General features: G+C 42.3%; 1 protein-coding gene and 1 long non-coding RNA gene across 6 annotated transcripts in view; one reads left to right on the forward strand and one right to left on the reverse strand.

The window, feature by feature from the left end:
* The window catches only part of GNPTAB (N-acetylglucosamine-1-phosphate transferase subunits alpha and beta), an 85,306-nt gene that overhangs the window by 3,655 nt on the left and 62,484 nt on the right, over nt 1-19,167 (reverse strand). For 4 of the 5 annotated variants that reach the window (XM_067697723.1, XM_067697720.1, XM_067697724.1 and 1 more), the window contains 9 exons: nt 18,047-18,176; nt 16,748-16,951; nt 14,961-16,066; nt 12,699-12,898; nt 12,260-12,479; nt 11,462-11,575; nt 7,241-7,326; nt 6,894-6,992; nt 3,203-3,370 (listed from right to left, as the gene is read on the reverse strand). In XM_067697723.1, coding sequence (XP_067553824.1) covers nt 3,203-3,370; nt 6,894-6,992; nt 7,241-7,326; nt 11,462-11,575; nt 12,260-12,479; nt 12,699-12,898; nt 14,961-16,066; nt 16,748-16,951; nt 18,047-18,176 — 2,327 coding nt within the window. The remainder of the gene's footprint in view (nt 1-3,202; nt 3,371-6,893; nt 6,993-7,240; nt 7,327-11,461; nt 11,576-12,259; nt 12,480-12,698; nt 12,899-14,960; nt 16,067-16,747; nt 16,952-18,046; nt 18,177-19,167) is intronic. The other variant, XM_067697721.1, reaches the window with a different exon arrangement.
* On the forward strand, nt 53-7,903 carry LOC137202327 (uncharacterized). Its single transcript, XR_010932546.1, has 3 exons — nt 53-379; nt 5,805-5,877; nt 6,513-7,903. It is a non-coding gene; the product is annotated as an uncharacterized lncRNA (long non-coding RNA).

Here is a 19,167-nt window from a genome sequence, read left to right on the forward strand (position 1 = left end):
TTAACAAATTAAACAAAATCCCCTCTTCCATTCATTTGTATTTGCTCAGTCACCCAACCGACACCTCCTGTGGATACAGCAAGGCGACAAGGAGAAGTCCCTGCTCTAAAGTATCTGCAAACCTGGGGAGGCGCTGACGTGCAGACAACTAGCCATCATACACGTGGACAGAAATATCTGTTATCAAAAGCAGAGTCTTGTGGAAAAACAGTGAAATGAGGAAAGCACCACAGAGATGGGGACACTCCATTTGAGCCTTGACGTGGGGAAGGAGAGCCTGTGGCTGAGAAAGGGGATGAGCGTCAGCAGCCGCTGCAAGCTGCTCAACTGAGCCCAGTCTGCACGGAGGCACGAGGGACACTCGGCCGAGGAGAAGCAGGTAGGTGTAAACTGCAGCTGTTCGGGAAAACCATGCAATAGCATTTGGACATAATACTCTGTGGGAAGTGCGTGTGTGTGTGTCACAATCGGGGTGCAAATGGCGGCCGTGTGAAGGATGGATGTCAAAGCAGGTGGCCAGAGGCAGGCAATCCGGTCAGTCTGGGCAGAGAAAAGAATGAGGGCTGTACTAGGGCAGTGAGAATGGAAGGAATGAAGCAACAGAAGAGACATCCTGAGGGTGGGATCAACTGGCCTAGGAGATAAATGGGAGTACAGCAGTTTCATCACCTGTAATTTGGAAATAATAATTTGTTAGGAAGATTAAATAAATGCTTAACATAAGGCTTAGAAGATATGCTATGCTAACAACTGCCAGGTTTAGGCCTCTGCTGAGTTCCAGGCTTATTCACACCTGCCTGGTAGCGGGTGTCTCTACTCTGAGTCACATATTCCAAATGGTACCCTGCCCCGCACTGTTCTTCCTCCTGTGTTTCCTACGTGAAGAGGATCAAAAACCAGCTCAGTGAGTTCTAAGTCTACAGTATCATTCAGAATCTGTGTGTAATTTGAAGAGCTAAGAAGCCACAGGCTGTGACACAGCTAATGAGTTGCCCCAGTGACCAGAGAACCCTGTAACGGGAGCTGAGCTCCCCTCAGCCAGCCATGCACTGAGCACCTACTGTGCACCACGGATGCAAGTGGACTCGGACAGGGAGAGCCAGTCTCTGCCCCGACGAGGGCTCACAGTCTACAAGGAGCGACAAGCACACCACATGGACTGCTCTAAGTGCAGAAGCTGCTCTTCCCAAGAAAGGGACAGGAAGAAAGCCACTGCAGGAAACCAGGGGAAGATGACGGGGACTCAGGAGTGCAGGATCACGAAAGGAAAGCAAAGGAAGACGTTTCTATCGGGTTGGCCAAAAAGCTCGTTCAGGTTTTCTTCCGTAATGTGGAAAAACTAGAAGGAACTTTTTGGCCAGCCCAACAGAAAGCAGGGCGGCATTGGTGGGTCAACAGTGAGAGATGACACAGAAGCAGGGCGGCTGAGGAAAAGGAAGCCCCCAGATCAGCAACCTGCACCTGATTCACCTCATCTGTACAACACAGAACTCAAAGCCCCCTCCAGCTACTCTTAAACCCACTCCTTTCTTATTCAGTAGGCCCTTGAAGGTGAATTTAGTCATGAACTGGATTGGTGGGGACTGACAGCTGGAACTGTCCAAAGTTCTTTTTCCTCTGAGCTAAGGCAAAGTGAAAATGGTGAGAAGCCGTTCCTTGCCATTGCTAGAAGACAAGTTATTTAGTAACAACTTCTCCTTATGAAAATAAAAATAGGTACATAGTAGCAATACACGTGCTAATTGTCTCACTTACCCAACTGCAAGACACCAAAGAGCTCTAGCTGCCAAGGTCTGCTAATTTCCTCTCTCAAATCTCTGCCAGTTGTATCTACTGCTTCTCTTTATTCCCTGGGCCATGTCCTTGGTTCACACCTTGACCATCTGTTTCCAGGACAAGTGAAATGCTTACTGCTTGTCTCCCTGCCTCAAGTTCCCAGACAACACTGCCTTACTCCAGACGCCTTCCTCACCAGTCCACCCCGCAAGCACTGTTAAGTTATCTTTCCAAATCATGAACTCTGATGAGACAGACATCTAAAAAAGTCTCTCCTGGGAACCGCTATTCTCTAAAGAAAGATGTCTAACTCAGATACAGCCCTTCACAATTTCTCCTTTCCCTCTCCACAGCACTGTCTTCTGGAAAAGTCCTTTTCATAATTCAAAACCAAGTCCAAATGTCACCGTCCTGTCATGGAACTAGCTGCTTCCTCCTCTGTACTCTGAGAGCACTGAAGCCTATCTAGTCACGTCCTCCGTGTCACGGCTGGTTCGCTGGCTTCTGGTGAAGGCCGGCGCAGTGTCCCTTCCATCTTGAACAGGCAATACCACACCTAACTGGCCTCACTTTACTGCACCGCACAGCCCTGTGTCAAGCAAGTCTGTCGGCACCATTTTCCCAACAGCATTTGCTCACTTCGTATTTCTGTATCACATCTTGGTAATTCTTGCAATATTTCAAACTTCTTCATTATTATGTTTGTCACGGTGATCTACGATCAATGACCTTTGATATTACTACAACTTGCTGAAGGCTCAGATGATGGTTAGCATTTTTAGCAAATATTTTTAAATTAAGGAATGTACTTTTTTTTAGATATAATGCTAGTGCACATTTAATAGACTATGACATAGTCTGAACATAACTTTCATGTGAACTGGGGACGGCAGTGGTCTGGAACCGAACCCGCAGTATCTCCGAGGCTTTGCCCCTGTTCCTAGTGCCTGGTGTGGCGGGCAGGCAAGGGGTCAAAAATTTCCCTAAATTGAAAGATAAAATGATCTTTCTAATGAAGTGTTGGTAGTAAAAATCAAAGAAGGAAACAGTCTAAAGCAGCTTTGGAATACAGTGGAACGAACGTGTGGAGGGTCAGGAATCGGGCTGGACTTGCCACTTGTCAGCTACTCCACCTTGAGCAAATCACTCACTTCTGTTACTGTGCTCTCACCTGTAACGTGGCAACAAGAGTAGCACCTTTCATTGTAAAGAGTAAATATACTGCCCAGCAGGTACTCAAGAAACAGGGCAGCCACTTTGATGGCAGTGATGACAAATAAGGCTCAGAAAGTGTGCTCAGCCAGTGAGCTCAATAAAAACTATGCGTGTACTTTACAAAGAAAGCAAATAACACAGTAAAGAAATTTCATCACTCTAAAAAAAGAAAAAATACACATATGTACGTATATGAAACAGGAAAACTTACCATTCCTGCAGCTCATGCATATGAAGGAAACGGTTTCGATACTCCCTTGGCAGCTCAAACTGGGATGGGATGGGGAACACTGATTCGTAGAAGTCCCTGAGAACAGCCTTCACTGTCTGGGCATCTTTATGATTGTGGTCAATGTTGTCATTCAGGCAAACAAACTTCCTGGAAACGAGAGAGACCCAGGGTTACTACCGGTTATCATAAGGATGATCCTTACCTAACGAAAGAAGTGTGGATTCCAAATATATTTTAAATGGACTTATGTCCCAAGCTGTTGCATTTACTGATATGATTCTCTAGGGGAATAATGTTCTGTAAAATTTTTCTTTAGATACTCCTCTCCTGTAAAACAAAAAGAACTAGGGATGATAATTTTGAATGTGCCTTCTAGCTATGGGAGTGAATTATTTTAATTTCTATTTGGCATGTCCCTGACTGAAGCATTCTGTTAGCATCCAGGGAAAAACCTACTAAATGCCTACAACTGAGTTCTCTGAACTGATACAGTTACATTACTAAGAACAGTCCTGTAGATCATTGCGATAGAGATGGTTCCTTATAGCTATAGATTTTATGAGATTGATGACGACTTCTTCACATGTCTCCAACCAGGCTGTAAGATGCTAGAGTTCCAGCAAAAAGTAGGTTACAGTGGTGCTTCCCTACTTGTTTCAGGTTCCCTTCCTGGCAAAAGTCACTAAACTGAGGGCCCATTAAAACAGTAGGTAGGGATAACACCACTTTTGAAGTACATTTAATTTTAATTTTTTTTTACAATTTTATCAAGTCTAATAAAGCCCTCAGATCTTACTACCAACTTACAGGAAATACAGGGGACAGAGAAACACGTTAAACAACTGGGAGACAATCAGAAAAGTCCAAAGTTCAGGAAATCTACAGAATATATAATCTGATTTCTTCATATACACATGCAAACATTTATATGGTTTAAAAAAAAGAGATGGGGAACCTATGGACTTAATTGCAATGAATTAACTTGATACCATTTCAAACCAACAAAGTTAAAAACATAAATGCTTATAAAAGACAACGGAGGAGAAAAGTCTCTGCTTATTGAAGATGAGTGATGAGTAAGTGAAAGTTCATTATCCTATCTCTTCTCTAAAGTTGGGGAAGTTTAAATTAAAGGATATTAAAGAGTTATGTCAACCAAATACAATGCATGAGGCTTGACTGTTTCCTAGATTAAAAACAAACAACAGCTGTAAAGGGCATCTGGACGCAACTGGCGAAGTTTGAATATAGACCATCTATTAGATGGTTCTATTTTAGTCAGTGTTAAGGTTCTTGGATATGTGTTAGTGGTCCTGTGGTATAAAGGAGAATGACTCTGTTTAGATGTGCTAAACACTACTGACCCTGTGCTCTAGAGCTCGTGAGCCACAACTACTGAAGCCTGCGCACCTACAGCCCGTGCTCCAAAACTACTGAGCCCATGCACCACAACTACTGAAGCCCGCGTGCTCTTGGGCCCACGTGCCGCAACTACTGAAGCCCACACGCCTAGAGCCCGTGCTCCACAACAAGAGAAGCCACCGCAATGAGAAGCCCACGCCCAGCAACGAAGACCCAATGCAGCCAAAAAAGGAAGAAGACGTGCTAAAATAATGAGGGGTAAAGGGTCTGGATGTTTGCAACTAATTTTCAAATGGTTTAGCAAACCAAACAAAAACCAAACCTGTGTGTTTTTGTGTTCATACAGAGAGATGGAGAGAGAGAGCAGACAGACATAACAAAATGCTGAAACTTTAAAAGTCTGAGCTAAGGGTTTATTGTACTATTTTTTTCAGTTTTTCTGTATCTTCAAAATTTTTCAATAAGTTGGGAAAAGTTAAAGAAGAAAGTATGTGTATGAGACAAAGAGTATGTGTCGACACAGGGTAACTAAAGCAGACCTTGCTGGGTGCCCAGCAAACACTCCCTCTCCTTCCAATGAGAACTTGCATTTTGCTCCGCATTTCTCCCCCATGAGCTGACTCAAAAGGTAGGCAACCGCACCCCAACCCAGAGTCGGCTTCTGACTAGCGTAAGTGAATCCCTCCCCTTCACTGCGACTGGTATAGAAATGGGGGGAGCGAACAACACACGACACACAGGAAGGGACAATCCCCTATAGCCTCAGAACATGGCTATGTCTGCAGCGACATTGGAACAGCTGCAGCTGCCCTATCTCCAGCCTGAGGATGAAGCCAACACAAGCAGGAAGGGAGAAGGGCAGCGGAGCCCAGATACCGCCTATCCTAGATTCCCTGTTAATGCAATAAACCTGTCCTTAAAGTGTACGTCAGTCAGAAGGCTGGTTTTCCACTCCTGACTTAAAAATCAGCCCCCCAAAGTAAAACAGAACAAGAGTTAAAAATGATAAAATCTGTTCAGGGTTATAGGACGTATCTGGGCCCGGCAGACACTGCTGGAAAAGCCTGTCTTGCCTTGGGTCTTTTCAGCAAAACCCTATCCCTTTAAGTATCATGAAGATGTCTGTGAATCCTCTCGCCCAACAACTTTCAAACCGGCACAAGACATAAAAGTATAGGATACAACTAAAAACTCTAATTCTCCATTGGTCTCACTACAGATCACCAAGGACTGAGCAAGCACGTCGATAGAATGGGGGAAGCAAGAAGCAAGTACTGAAATTGGCTCTTAAGGTTGTTTTTGTTTTTTAAAATTTGAGCAGGGCATTCCAAGAAGGGAACAGCATGTACAAAAAGAGCTGCAAGCTGGGTGGTTCTTAATTATTATGGCTTATTGTTTGTTTAGCTTGTGGGAAATATTTGTTATTTTGTAGGAAATATTTTATGAATATACTACATAAGTATTAAAAATATTTTCATTTTTCTTAAAATTCCATATTCTCCTCTGCCCAAAAATCAAGAATAGAATTTTAAGAAAAAATGCCATGGCTTTAAAATGCCTGGAAATTTTACACCTCTGATCATATATAATTAAGATCATAATTTAAAAGAGATAAAACTGAAAACTTCCAAAAGCATTTGAAAAACTCAGATGAAAACATTCAATTTCATAAGCCAAGGTTTTTCTTCTGAGAAACTACTGAAACACCTATTTCCCACTAAAGTTCAAAACTCAAAAATGCAGATTTTAACCAATTTTTTCGAACTAGAGCAACTGTTAGGGGGCCAGGCTGGAAATTTTCAAGGTTTATGTAAACCTGAACATTGAATTTATCCCCAAAGAATGACTGCAGTTTACTGGATTTTCACATTTATGGTAGCATTCCTTTTTCCTCAGAAGCTAATTTGAACTTTACTTTGAATTGCAGGTCTAACCACCAAAACAACTTCTCTGGTAGCACCTTTTTAGAAATGCTCTGAGAGTGCTAGCCGTCTGGCCTCACCTCCCCGATGATGCTGTCTGCCCCTCAGCCCAGCCCTCAGCCTCACTGAACAGTCCTGTCACTGGACTCTGAGATGTCCGTGCTAGTCCCTGTGCGCGCGGGGCCCGATCTCAACTCACAACTCCCATCTCTCGGTTCAAACACTACCTCTACCGTTAGACATTTCCGTCTGCTCCGAACAGAAATAAGCCACTCCCGTTTCTATAGTCCTACTGCTTTTTTTCCTCCATACTTTCTATTCAATTGCGCTGTGAACCTAAAATGTTCTAAATTAAAAACGACAACAAACAACAACAACAACAGTACCTGGGGTTTTTTCTTATATCATCCAACTGGCCAACCACATGAGAAACATTGGTACGAATCATCTTAAAAGCAATTTCTTCTTCTCCCATGATTTCAAATCTAATATCAAAACATATTTAAAGAGTTTAAATATTTATGTGGATATGTAAAATAAAATTTCAATAAGAAAAGCATTGTATAAAACTTTAAAAAAATCAGCATCCTTGGAATGACTTAATTTTTCCATATTACTAAAGAAAATCTCACATAAATTTCAAAGAATGCTTAATAAACTATGGTAAAATTATGAAAATACCACTCATAATTATCCTTAAATTAAACAAAGAGAAAATGTATGTAGTACTTACCTATATTTGTTTTTGTCCTTATATGCTTTGTGGATTCTATCAGTTACTGGTTTACAGTTGGTTACTAGACTTTTAGTGACTGGTGGCTGCGAGAAAATACAGACATTATATCAGGGCAAAGACAAGGGTGAGGCAACTGAAGCATCATCTCAGGTGCAAAATTTAAGGGGGCACAGAAAGACTCAGTAATTAAGATGACTTTTTTTTTTTTTTTTTTTTTTGCGGTACGCGGGCCTCTCACTGTTGTGGCCTCTCCCGTTGCGGAGCACAGGCTCCGGACGCGCAGGCCCAGCGGCCATGGCTCACGGGCCCAGCCGCTCCGCGGCATGTGGGATCTTCCCGGACCGGGGCACGAACCCGCGTCCCCTGCATCAGCAGGCGGACTCTCAACCACTGCGCCACCAGGGAAGCCCAAGATGACTATTTTAATGTAATATTCTTAAAAATCAAATTGGCATACTATGGCCCGCATGCTAATTGCCTGTTATTGTGAATAAAGTTTTATTTTAATCACACATTACTACACACTATCTGTTAAAACAGTCTTATAAGTGATTGCTATAATTTTTTCAAAATGAAAATAAATTCGAAGATAAACTGTAATGAAGTGGTCTATATGATACTCATAAGCTAAGCTGTCATTCTTATAGTCTAATTAGAAAATACTTTATCCTGTGTGTAATCACAGTTAATTACAGTAATGAAGCCAACACCTTGGCTAAGAGTTCACTCGAGTAATGTTAACTAATGCTGTCTGTATAATTAGTACTTATGCTCTAAACAGCTTTATTTGCATAAGCCTGAAGACTAACTTATAACCATTAGGAAAGCAGCCCCTACTTACTTAATCCTTAGCATTCAAAGGATATTTGCTGATTCTAAACCTCATGCCAGATATTTGGTAAAACAGTAAAATACTCTAATAGATGAATATGTGTGCATTTCTTTAAAAAAAGCCCTAAAATCCCTCAAGAACCTTTCATCATGCCTGTAAAAGGGAAAGATGAATAACTGTTTTCTACGCATAGATCATCTTCCTTAGAAAAGAACACTCTTCTCTAAGTTCTGTACCAGTGCAAGGGGTTGGTAATTGTAAAATCTTACTAGGAAACCAAAGTTTATAGAGAAGGAAAGACAGACAAGTGAAAGGACGGATGTGGAAATACAGATGGTGAAAGACAAGTCTGGAGTGAGCACTGAAACAGGCTGAGCCACTCGCAAAGCTCCCTGGACCTGGGGTGACGTCAGTGCCTCTAAGGCAACCTGTCAGTACGATCACAACGTGGTCCCGAAGACAGTAAAGACCAGAGAGGCCTGGTCCAGGGGAGAGGCTGAGCGGAGATGGTTTAGGAGCCCAGCACACTTTCTCCTTTCTTCCCCCTCTGTCCAGTGCTCTGGGTTTGCCCACCAAGAAGATACCAGAAAAGACAAGTCAGGGCAGCCTGGAACCCTCGGCTTACTGTTCCCCTCCTGGAGAAAGGGTGTACCCAGATCTCTGATAACTGGTAGAACTTTATTTGGACAAATACATAAAAAAATGTTTAAACCAGGACACTGACCTCTGGATGATTTAGAGTTGACTATATTAGCTTTGTTGGGGTAACTCCAAATTGGGGGAAAACAGAAAAGAGCTTTATCATTGTTTGAAAAGTCCTAAAACTGAGAATGTCTTTTAGCCTATGCAATCTACTTTTTTTTTTTTAACTTTGATTCTATTCTCTGTGGAGGCAGGGAACACACCTACAGTGATTACAAATGTGCCTTTTTAATCATTAAGACCACGCTTGTAAAGAACTACTAACATCTCTGTATAACATTCTGGGTCTGACAAAGCATTTTTACTGGATTGCGCCAAAGACCCAGAAGAAGCTGCTGCAGCTCACAAGACAAGCTGCCATTCTCCTATCAGCCTGACTGCGCATCAGCTCCATGCGAGGCCTCCCGAGAACCCGCAACCCAGGACTAGTCTCCACCTGCTGATTCATGCCTGTTTACCCCACTAGAGGAAAATCCCTTAGGGCTGACACCAGGTCTTATACCTCTACCTCAGTTTTGTTGATTTCATAGTTTTACGTTTTAGAATATTTAGAGAACTGGCTTTAAGTGACACATTTGTATACAAACCCATGTCATATGCTAAACTAACCAACGCATGATCAGCAATACTTAGTTTGTCTACGGGTAACTAAAGCTGCTGGGCTGCCCCTCACACTGTCTCCTCATGAGGGAGCTTCCCAGGACCCTCCGAGAACACAAGTGAGAAATACCATCCCTGCCGTGTGCAATGAATGCCAAAGGAATGACTGCCTTCTTTCAGGAATCAGATTTTTAACTGATTCATTACTCTTCTCTACATTCATTTACAAACATCTGCAGTTAATTACAGGGCTTGAACATTTGCAAGATGGTCAGTTTTTTTTAAATACATGTTATTATGCTTATGAAAGTGTAGTCTATTCATTATAGAAAATATGGAAAATACTAGTGTGAAAAAACGATATTAAGAACTACCTATGGGGCTTCCCATGGTGACTCAGTGGTTAAGAATCCGCCTGCTAATGCAGGGGACATGGGTTCAAGCCCTGGTCCAGGAAGATCCCACATGCCGCAGAGCAACTAAGCCCCTGCACCACAACTACTGAGCCCAAGTGCCACAACTACTGAGCCCGAGTGGCACAACTACTGAAGCCCACGCACCTAGAGGCCATGCTCTGCAACAAGAGAAGCTACCCAATGAGAAGCCTGCGCACCGCAACAAAGAGTAGCCCCTGCTGGCTGCAACTAGAGAAAAGCCCGTGCGCAGCAACAAAGACCCAAATGCAGCCAAAAATAAAAATAAATAAATTTATATTAAAACTACCTATGTTATTAAAAAAAAAGCCGGACACAAGACTGCACGCTGCATGATCTAAAAAAAAAAACAAAACATACACACACACACACACACACACACACACACACACACACACACACACACAAATAGACTATTACTCAGCCATAAAAAGGAAATGAAATTGAGTTATCTATAGTGAGGTGGATGGACACAGTCTTTCATACAGAGTGAAGTCAGAAAGAGAAAAACAAATACCATATGCTAACCCATAGATATGGAATCTAAAAAAAAAAAAAAGGTCTGAAGAACCTAGGGGCAGGACAGGAATAAAGACGCAGACGTAGAGAATGGACTTGAGGACACGGGGAGGGGGAAAGGTAAGCTGGGATGAAGTGAGAGAGTGGCATGGACATATATACACTACCAAATGTAAAACAGATAGCTAGTGGGAAGCAGCTGCATAGCACAGGGAGATGAGCTCGGTGCTCTGTGACCACCTAGAGGGATGGGTTACGGAGGGTGGGAAGGAGATGCAAGAGGGAAGGGATATGGGGATATATGTATATGTACAGCTGATTCACTTTGTGATAAAGCAGAAACTAACACACCATTGTAAAGCAATTATGCTCCAATAAAGATGTTAAAAAAAAGAAAAAGAACTACCTATAATTTAACCTACTGTCATTTTCATTAATTTTGGGGATGTGTGTGAAGGTATCAGGAGTTTTCCATAGTTCAAACCGTATTCTGTATATGGCAGTACCCATTTTCTCCCCACCTAATTTTATTTTATAAACATTCTTCCATATATATCAGTAAAAATTAACTGTAAGCATCACATAATGGCTGTATTATATCCTTGGTCCATCAATTCTAAATGCATTTTTTCCACATTATCATTTCTCTGAAGCTGGGATGCATCTTACAGATAGCAAGAGTCTTCCAATCATTTCAGCCAAATGCTGCTCTGATATACTTGTGTATAGATCATCCACTGCCCCTAGTGGTAAGATCCAGAAAATGCCAGCATCAAAGCAACTGAGCTTTGATGAAAGATGGGATTCCGCCTGATGTTTAACCTCAGGATTGTTCTCCCAAGCCAGTGAGTATACTCTGGCGCTACCTTCCGCTATCCTTAGTGAACAGGATGTCTGCTTACAGAATATAAGCAACTAATCTCAGTATTAGCTTAACATCCATTAGGGAGGAAAAAAAGATATTCCAAAGAAAAATATGAATGATTCTGGATTATCTGTGCTACTGATTTCCACCAAAGACCTATAAACAGAGCCTGCTTCTAGTTTTTCAAGTGCTCTACAGAAATGATGTAACTAACACCCGATAAGGATACACGTTCTACTTTACATAAAAGAACCCATGGCACTCACCAGATTGGGATCATAGTACGCTTCCTGAGTTGGTGGGATGTTGTTTAGCTGAGTGATGTTAGCAGGAAGCATTTTCGAACAATTTATTAACACGTGTTCCAGACCTGTTAAGTCCTAACAAAGCAAAAATAAAAGGATAAACCTATATACATTACAAGTAACAACTGTGGTTTTAAAAATAAAAATGTTAAAGTCACCAAAATTTAAGCGTTATCGTCAAAGAGGGTTTGACTATATGATTCTTAAAGACACCCTAAAAAGAGCAGAATGAAACAATACAAATAACTCATCTTTGTCTCAAAGTAGAACATACGGGCCTGTGAGGCACCGTTTTACACAAGGTGGTCCACGGGATCACCAGATGGGTGTCCTGCAGCTGGATTCATCTTGGAGCTCTCCATTAGTGAGTGTCCTACTCCTGGGACTAAAGGATGCCATGACAGAAGGGGCTCTGCAACACCGTGGGCCTGGCTAAGATCTCCACTCGGCCACACCTGAAGGCCCTGAATGAGCTTGACACGAGAATCTTATCTGCAGGTATGGTCTGCCTCGTCTCCAGAAAATACAATTACAATCCCTACTAAAAGCCTAAAAAAAAAAAATCTTATAAAATATGAACTTCAAATTTGATTTTAATCCTGGCATTTAAAATGGACTAGTTGTGAACCCCCTCATTAAATATGAAGAATTACTTGTACTTGCATTCCATTGAAGTATGTAGGGGAAAGAGAGAAAGTATCAAATGTAAAAGTTTCATTCAAAATGTCATTAAGTTTAGGGGAAAAAAAATGACAATACCTGCAAACTTAAAGGCAGGTCGTGAATTCTGGTAGCCAGCGTGCGGATTTCTCTGTCAGATAAGACACCAGATTGGTCTGTGTCAACTTCATCAAAAACCTGAGATATGTTCAGTGGCTGAACTGCACTCATGAGATAATAAAAATAAGAGAAGGCAAACTGCATGTCCTCAGAGTGGCGCACTTTGTGAAATGACGTCTTGTCAAATTCTTCAGGGAACCTGTCCAAATGTAGCATACCATAAGATCTGGATATTTAAGATATATACAGTACCTAACACTTGTGGAGTCAGAATCTTCCTTCCCACTTATTTAGATAATACCTTCGACATACTAGTCATCAAGTGTTAGAGCCATAAACGCAGCATAGCAAGGATGTAAACTTCAAGCAACCTTGGCTCTGAGCACACACAAACAACTCAAACACAAGCAAGACTTACATGTCTTGCAGTTCTTGCATAACTATTCGGTCGATCATGTGAGGCATGTGTGCAGGGACTTTCCGAGACGTGAATCCAAACTTGCTATTTAGAATTTTGTTTACATATCGGAGGGAATCTGCGAACGTATCTTTTAGTTGCCTCCCTGTGTGCTTGCTCTCAGTAAAGTATGCCAGTTGTGTCTTCAGTGACTCTTCTTCCTGAAAAGAGAATTCCACACAACACAGCATTGTGTTTAGTGCACAGGTGCCCTGTGCTAACAAGAGACAGAGGTACTACTTTATGTCACCTGGTAATAACTAGTCACTAACTGTCCTGAGGGGCAAATGAAACGAGCACTAACAGGTCTCCTCAAGCATCCTAACATCAGGACAAACTGGATTTCAGTGAAAGTATCGCCAACATCGGCTCGAGAACAACAGCTGTGGGGTGGAGGTCTGCTTTTAGGGTACTCTTTAAGGACTAGTCATTGATCATGAGATTTCATAGCCAATTTCAATGCAATATTTAATTGATTTACAATAAATTTGATAGTGCTTTCAGTATCAAGTTATTTCTACTGGTGACATCAAAGCAGCAAGTCCCTTGAGTTCTGAACACAAAGACTAGAATACAAAATTGGTTTCACCATATAATAGTGTTAACATTATGAAATGTAAAGAACCCTATCAAAACCAGTAAGAGGCGAAACTGAATGAATGGGCAAAGAATATTGGCAAAGAACCTGAACACACTTTACAGAAGACGAAATATTTTTGCTTCTCAAACTGATGAAAATATAGATGCTATTAACTGCTGTTGGTTAGTCCTGTGGAGAAACAAGCACGCTTGCATACTGTTTGTGGAAGGAGGAAGGGGTGCAATATTTAAGAAAGACAGTTAAATTTTATATGCAATAGACCCTTTAACCTAGCAATTCTACCTACAGAAATAAAACTTCCTCAAGAGTAAGATATATGTACGAGAATATTTATTGCAACATTAGGTATTTGTACTTGCAAAAACACTGGACGCAACTTACAGCTGTTAAAAATAAACAATGGCAATTTGCCCACATACTACCACATCAAAGGCAACTGCAGAGCAATATATATAACTTCACTGCTGCAAAACAAACTATATAGTATGTCTGCATATCTATAGAAAAATACTGGAAGAATACCCACCAAACTACATATTCATAGTGACTGTCTCAAGTAAGGAGATTAAGGAAGGAAGGAGACAGACCTTTCCCTTTTTTTTTTTTTCTGCTTTTTTTGTTTTTTTGCATTGCTTGCGATTTTTACCATTAGCCTATAGTACTTTTGCAATTTAAAAAGCAGGGAGCGGGGGAGAATGAGGAAATCAATGTAGGCAAGAACTCTGCAGCCCCTTGCTTAACAATTAGTAAATGCTACCATGGCAGGGACAATATACTTCCTGAAGACCATGAGAGGAATGAGACAACGCCTCTCTTCATCACTTTCCCCCAGCCTAACATCCACTCACGGCTGTGCTTTGGTCACGATCCAGCCCCACCCTTCCAAGGTCAGCTCACAGGGCGTGTCCTCCTGTATGCCTCCCCCAATACCTCCAGGCAGAGTTAAGGAATCTTCCCTTCGGACTCCTTGTCCATACTTCCGCAGACACTTATCACACTGCCACAATTATTTGCCCACAAATCTGTCCTCCCAGCTTGCTCTTTGAGTCTCCAAGAGCAGCAACTGTTCTCACCATCTTGCACTCCCCGGCAGTCAGCACAGTGACGGCGCTTGTGAGATGTACAAAGGACCCCAGGGCACCGTGGAGGCCGTGGTACAGGAGGGAGAGCTCTGGGCTCACCCTCACCTGCTGTTGTGATGTCGGGAAAGCTAACGAATTTATCTGCCTCTCGGGTTTTTCATTAGTAAAGTTTGAAAAACATGAGATCTGACTGCACGAGGTATTCAAAAGCGTTTTCTGATATCGCAACATGCCAAGTAAAGATACCATCCCTGTTCTACTATGGACTCAGGGTATGCCCCTGGCTAAATCCCTTACTCATTCACATGAAGGCTGCTTCCTAAACTGCAAAATGGGGACAATGATAGCAGACCCTTACAAGGTAGTTTTATTGTTAGAATTATTGGGACAATTAAATGAAACCACATAAGAAAAGTACTGAGTCCAGTGGCGGGCACAGGGAAGTACTGAATGAATGGTAGCTATTATTATATCACTACCACTTACAAGGTTATTTATTTTTCCTGAGCATGGGAAACAATAAGGCTGGATGTAACTTACATCAAGAAGATCTTGGAAATACTTTTTCTTCTCCCATGGCAAAAAGCCCAGGTAACTCTCTGTGTAATGTTGCAGTTTTCTTCCAGGTAATACTTCATTACCACCTAGGTAACTGTTAGCATTTTCCTCCATTCTGTTCTTCTCTTGTTCTTTCCCTGTGATTACCTTTTGTGTCTCCCTGTTTTCCAGTGGGAAAATCAGAGATGAGAGCTTTTCTTTTGACACACCTCCACCTCCTACTTTCGGGGTCACAGTTTTGGACCTGAATCTTGCTTTGGTTTCTAAGTCCAGGGGTGGAGTCTGGCTCTGGGAGTGGCCATTCACTGTCATTGTCACTGTTGGAAAAGGCAATAACCCCTGGAATCTTTCAGATGTTCCTAAGCTGCTGGGTAAGATGCTTTTGTGAGCCTGTTTTTCCAGTGGGGCCTCCAAACTGTCATTTCTTTGCTCTGTCATCAGAGGGTGATTTATTGTTAACTTTGCATCCTGTGGGTTCATCAGAAACGACCTCAGCAGGGCTGACTTGGATAGATTGTATCCTTTCATGGTGATGTCTCCGTGTTCTAGCTGCAAATCCAAGTTATTAAGGCTCAACTGGGTCTCTTTTGGAAGGAGTGAAATATTGACCAGCGGAATTTGCACCTCCATTTGGAAACTTCCTGTTGTGTTAACATCGTGTCTTTTGACCTTGGGGAAGCGTTTTTCTTCGGGGATATCCTCAAACAGGATTTCCACCTCTGGAAGAAGAGCTGAGGGGCTAACCAAACTTTGGTAAGACTTCTGGGTCGTAGAATTCCGTTTGGGCTCCTCCCTTGTGTCAACCTCTACTGCTATCTGGATTCTGAACTCTTCATCACTTGTACTTTGAAATGTGAGATTAAAATGTATTGTGGTCGCGTTCATTCCACTGTGCATTAAGAGGTGGATGGTCTTCCACTTATTGGCGATAGAAGCATGTCGGACTATTGGGTTGTCACTATAGGCGCCTTCGATTCCCCTTTTGGCTATTTCTGCAAAGCTGAAATAAGGCAGGCATTCACCTTTCGGAATAACATAGTGAGTCTGGTTTGGGAGAAGAGTTACTTTATACAATTCACGAAAATGATCTAAAGGAAAAAAACACAAACATGATTTTTAAAAAACTACGCATTTTCCCCCTTTTCCTTTAATTCTTAGGGTTTGAGTTTTCACTTTCTAAGAGTGACTTTAAATGGACTTTAAAATCATCAGAAGTTCTAACACAAAAGCTACTGGTATAGGGCTCATTTTTACTTTCTGAAGCAATCACTATTATCGACATGGAATGCTGAGGCTGACTCACTACAGAGACAAGGCACGGTTCAGGACAGCGAATTCCAATGGTCAACTTCCATCTTTTTGTCCATTTGAAAAAAAGACAACTTTCTGACCAAAAGGACTGCCATTAATAAGCTATCAACAAGATCCAGTATTCAAACCAAGCTTATTTAATGAATTATTGGTCTCCTTTCACTGTTCCCAAATTAAACCTTCACCATGTAAGATAAATCTGCTAAGATAAATCTGCTTACTAAAAAAAAGAAAAAAAAATCAGACTAGAGCAGTAACAGGAAAAGATGCAGCTTCAGTGTCTCGTGCTGTCTAAAGATCTGTGCCCTCTTATAACTCACAACTAGTTTGGATGCAAGGCTGGGAAAGGGATACCTAGAGAATTATTACTTTAAATAACAAAAACGATCCAAACCCCTCTATTTATGAAAGATTGTTATCCCCTTATCCTAAATACGTTTTTATGGCAATAAATATACCTTGTCCACAGTCACCAGCATCAAAGCCACAGGATAAGACATTGCAGGCTTGGTCACAGAACTTATCAGCCAGCCAGGAATTTGCACATCCTTGATTGCAGTAAGAGACGCCGCTTATTCCTCCACCGAAATGCCAGGGCTGTCCGACTCCAATGCCCCCGGTGCCCCCACCTCCTCCTACATAGCGACCCGCACCACTGTTACCTGGAGGGAGAGGAGGAAAACAGAATCCTGCTGTGCTTACAGTCTTGGAAGAAAGCCAGTTCCTTATTTCTCAGCTGTGTTTTCAAGACCGATGCATGAATTTCAGTCAGGAAAGGTTCACCCCATTCTTTAACAGAAGATTTTACATAGCTTAAAAAGAGACAATCTGAAAAGGGGGCATCAGTTGCCAGTGGACTGGGCGTGGGATGACCAGGCCTCGGCACTTACATCTGTGCAACCCAGAAGTACAGGCCTCAGATGTGCTCAAGGGGGGCACATGCAGATGTGTATGGAGGATCAGATTATTCTGAAGACCGTGACTCTCGGGACTGACAAGAACATGTCCTAACACTGGCAATCAGCTCGTGACCAAGTGTCACTGCTCTGTCCCCGAGCTCTCCGCGTTGCAGAGACTCTCCTGCACGTCTACGTTCTCTCCCTGCAGCGGTTCGTATCTTTCAAAAGTGCCTCTGATAGAGCTGACTGAAACACAAGCTTTGTTTCTTCCAACACCTTCCCAAACCTGTTTCCTCAAATGCAGTAGGATGAGAATTATCTGTGCACCTACTCTCCTTCTTTTGGTGACTAAGAAATTCAAGTGGATAATGGATGATGCTTTATAAACTGAAAGGCAATAAAGAAATGTAAAAACTTGTTATCCTCAACAGTCTAAATGTTAGTGTACAAGAAAGGGAGAAGAGATGCTGAGGAGAGGAGATGTTTATTTCTTCTGCATCTCTTTAGTCCCTCACTGACCTGGAGTAGTGTGCTTCCAGGGGCCACTGGCCATGAGCTCCGACAGGAACCAGTGAGAGCGATTCTTACTCTCAAGCTCACATAATTAAGGGTATAACTGATTTTCATATTTTGAATAATAAAAAACACTTTCAAGTGTAGGGTCATATGGGAAAATGCCCCCAACAATAACAATATGAATAAACTGGGCCACATGGGGACACCAGTCATCACCTCCAAAGAGTCTACGATGATTGTTTCAATACGCGAAGAACGTTTAATTAAGTCACTGTACCTGGTTGATAATGACGACAAATGAAAAAAATTCTGTCAACATGGACAAGTTACATTTGAACACACCCTCACCGGAGCAATCACCGCCATCCCAATCACAGGCCGAATTATTACAAGCCTTGTCACAATAGCCGTCTTTAATCCAGGATCCCGGGCAGCCCTCAGCACAGTTTGGCACAGGCCATGTCAAATAAACCTATGATAAAACCAGAGGGAAAATAAAGTGGTTTCTGGTTTCTGACACTTTTTAAAAAAATATTTATTTATTTATTTGGTTGCACGCCAGGTCTTAGTTGCAGAAGACGGGCTCCTTAGTTGCAGCTTCCCGGCTCCTTAGTTGTGGCATGCGAACTCTTAGTTGCAGCATGCATGTGGGATCTAGTTCCCTGACCAGGGATCGAACCTGGGCCCCCTGTATTGGGAGCTCAGAGTCTTATCCACTGCGCCACCAGGGAAGTCCCCTGACACTTTTTATTCTTAAATTAGGATTCCTTTAACAGAAAAACAAAACAAATTGAGCCTCTAGAAAAGGTCTGCGTTCAGGGCCATCCTGTGGTAGTTTCTCAGTCCTGCCCTGCTGATGGGTCTTACCCGGCACATTTACTCTTTTCCGTTGCTCAAGGAAAGGAGACAAGGACTCAACTTACGGGTCAGTCTTACAACATGGTTTTATAAATGATCTATTTTGAAATAAAGCAGCAACATGCCAAACTTAAATGCGAGTTCAAGAGCGTGCAGGTGGAAAGTGTGCACACAAGTCACTGCTTTTCTGTGACACTGTTGTCAACTCCTAAGCAGATTCATGCACCGTCTCGTCTCAAGGCTGAAAAGGGGGGGCAGACGAACTCTCAATATCCTTATACGCGAGGTCCTGTGATGAATTATCCAGCACAGCATTCTGAGCTGTGAACCTGTCTGCTTTCAGAACAACTGACATGGTGTATGGTTGCTTTCTAAATTAAAATCATTTTTGAAAAATGCATTCCCCTTTAAAATCTCCGTATCTTTGCACGGTGCAACTACCTGCAAGGTCTTTCTTCATCTGGTTAACTCCTGTTCTTCCAAGCTCATCTCAGTCCCTATCCCAGTGTGACTTCGCTCTCTGGCGCTCCGACTCCTCGCACCCAGGGCACACCTACTGGCACGGAAATCGCTGTACACAGTCACTAGTTTTGTCTGTCTCCCCT

This window comes from Pseudorca crassidens, chromosome 11 (genome assembly GCF_039906515.1).
Source record: "Pseudorca crassidens isolate mPseCra1 chromosome 11, mPseCra1.hap1, whole genome shotgun sequence".
NCBI lineage: Eukaryota > Metazoa > Chordata > Mammalia > Artiodactyla > Delphinidae > Pseudorca > Pseudorca crassidens.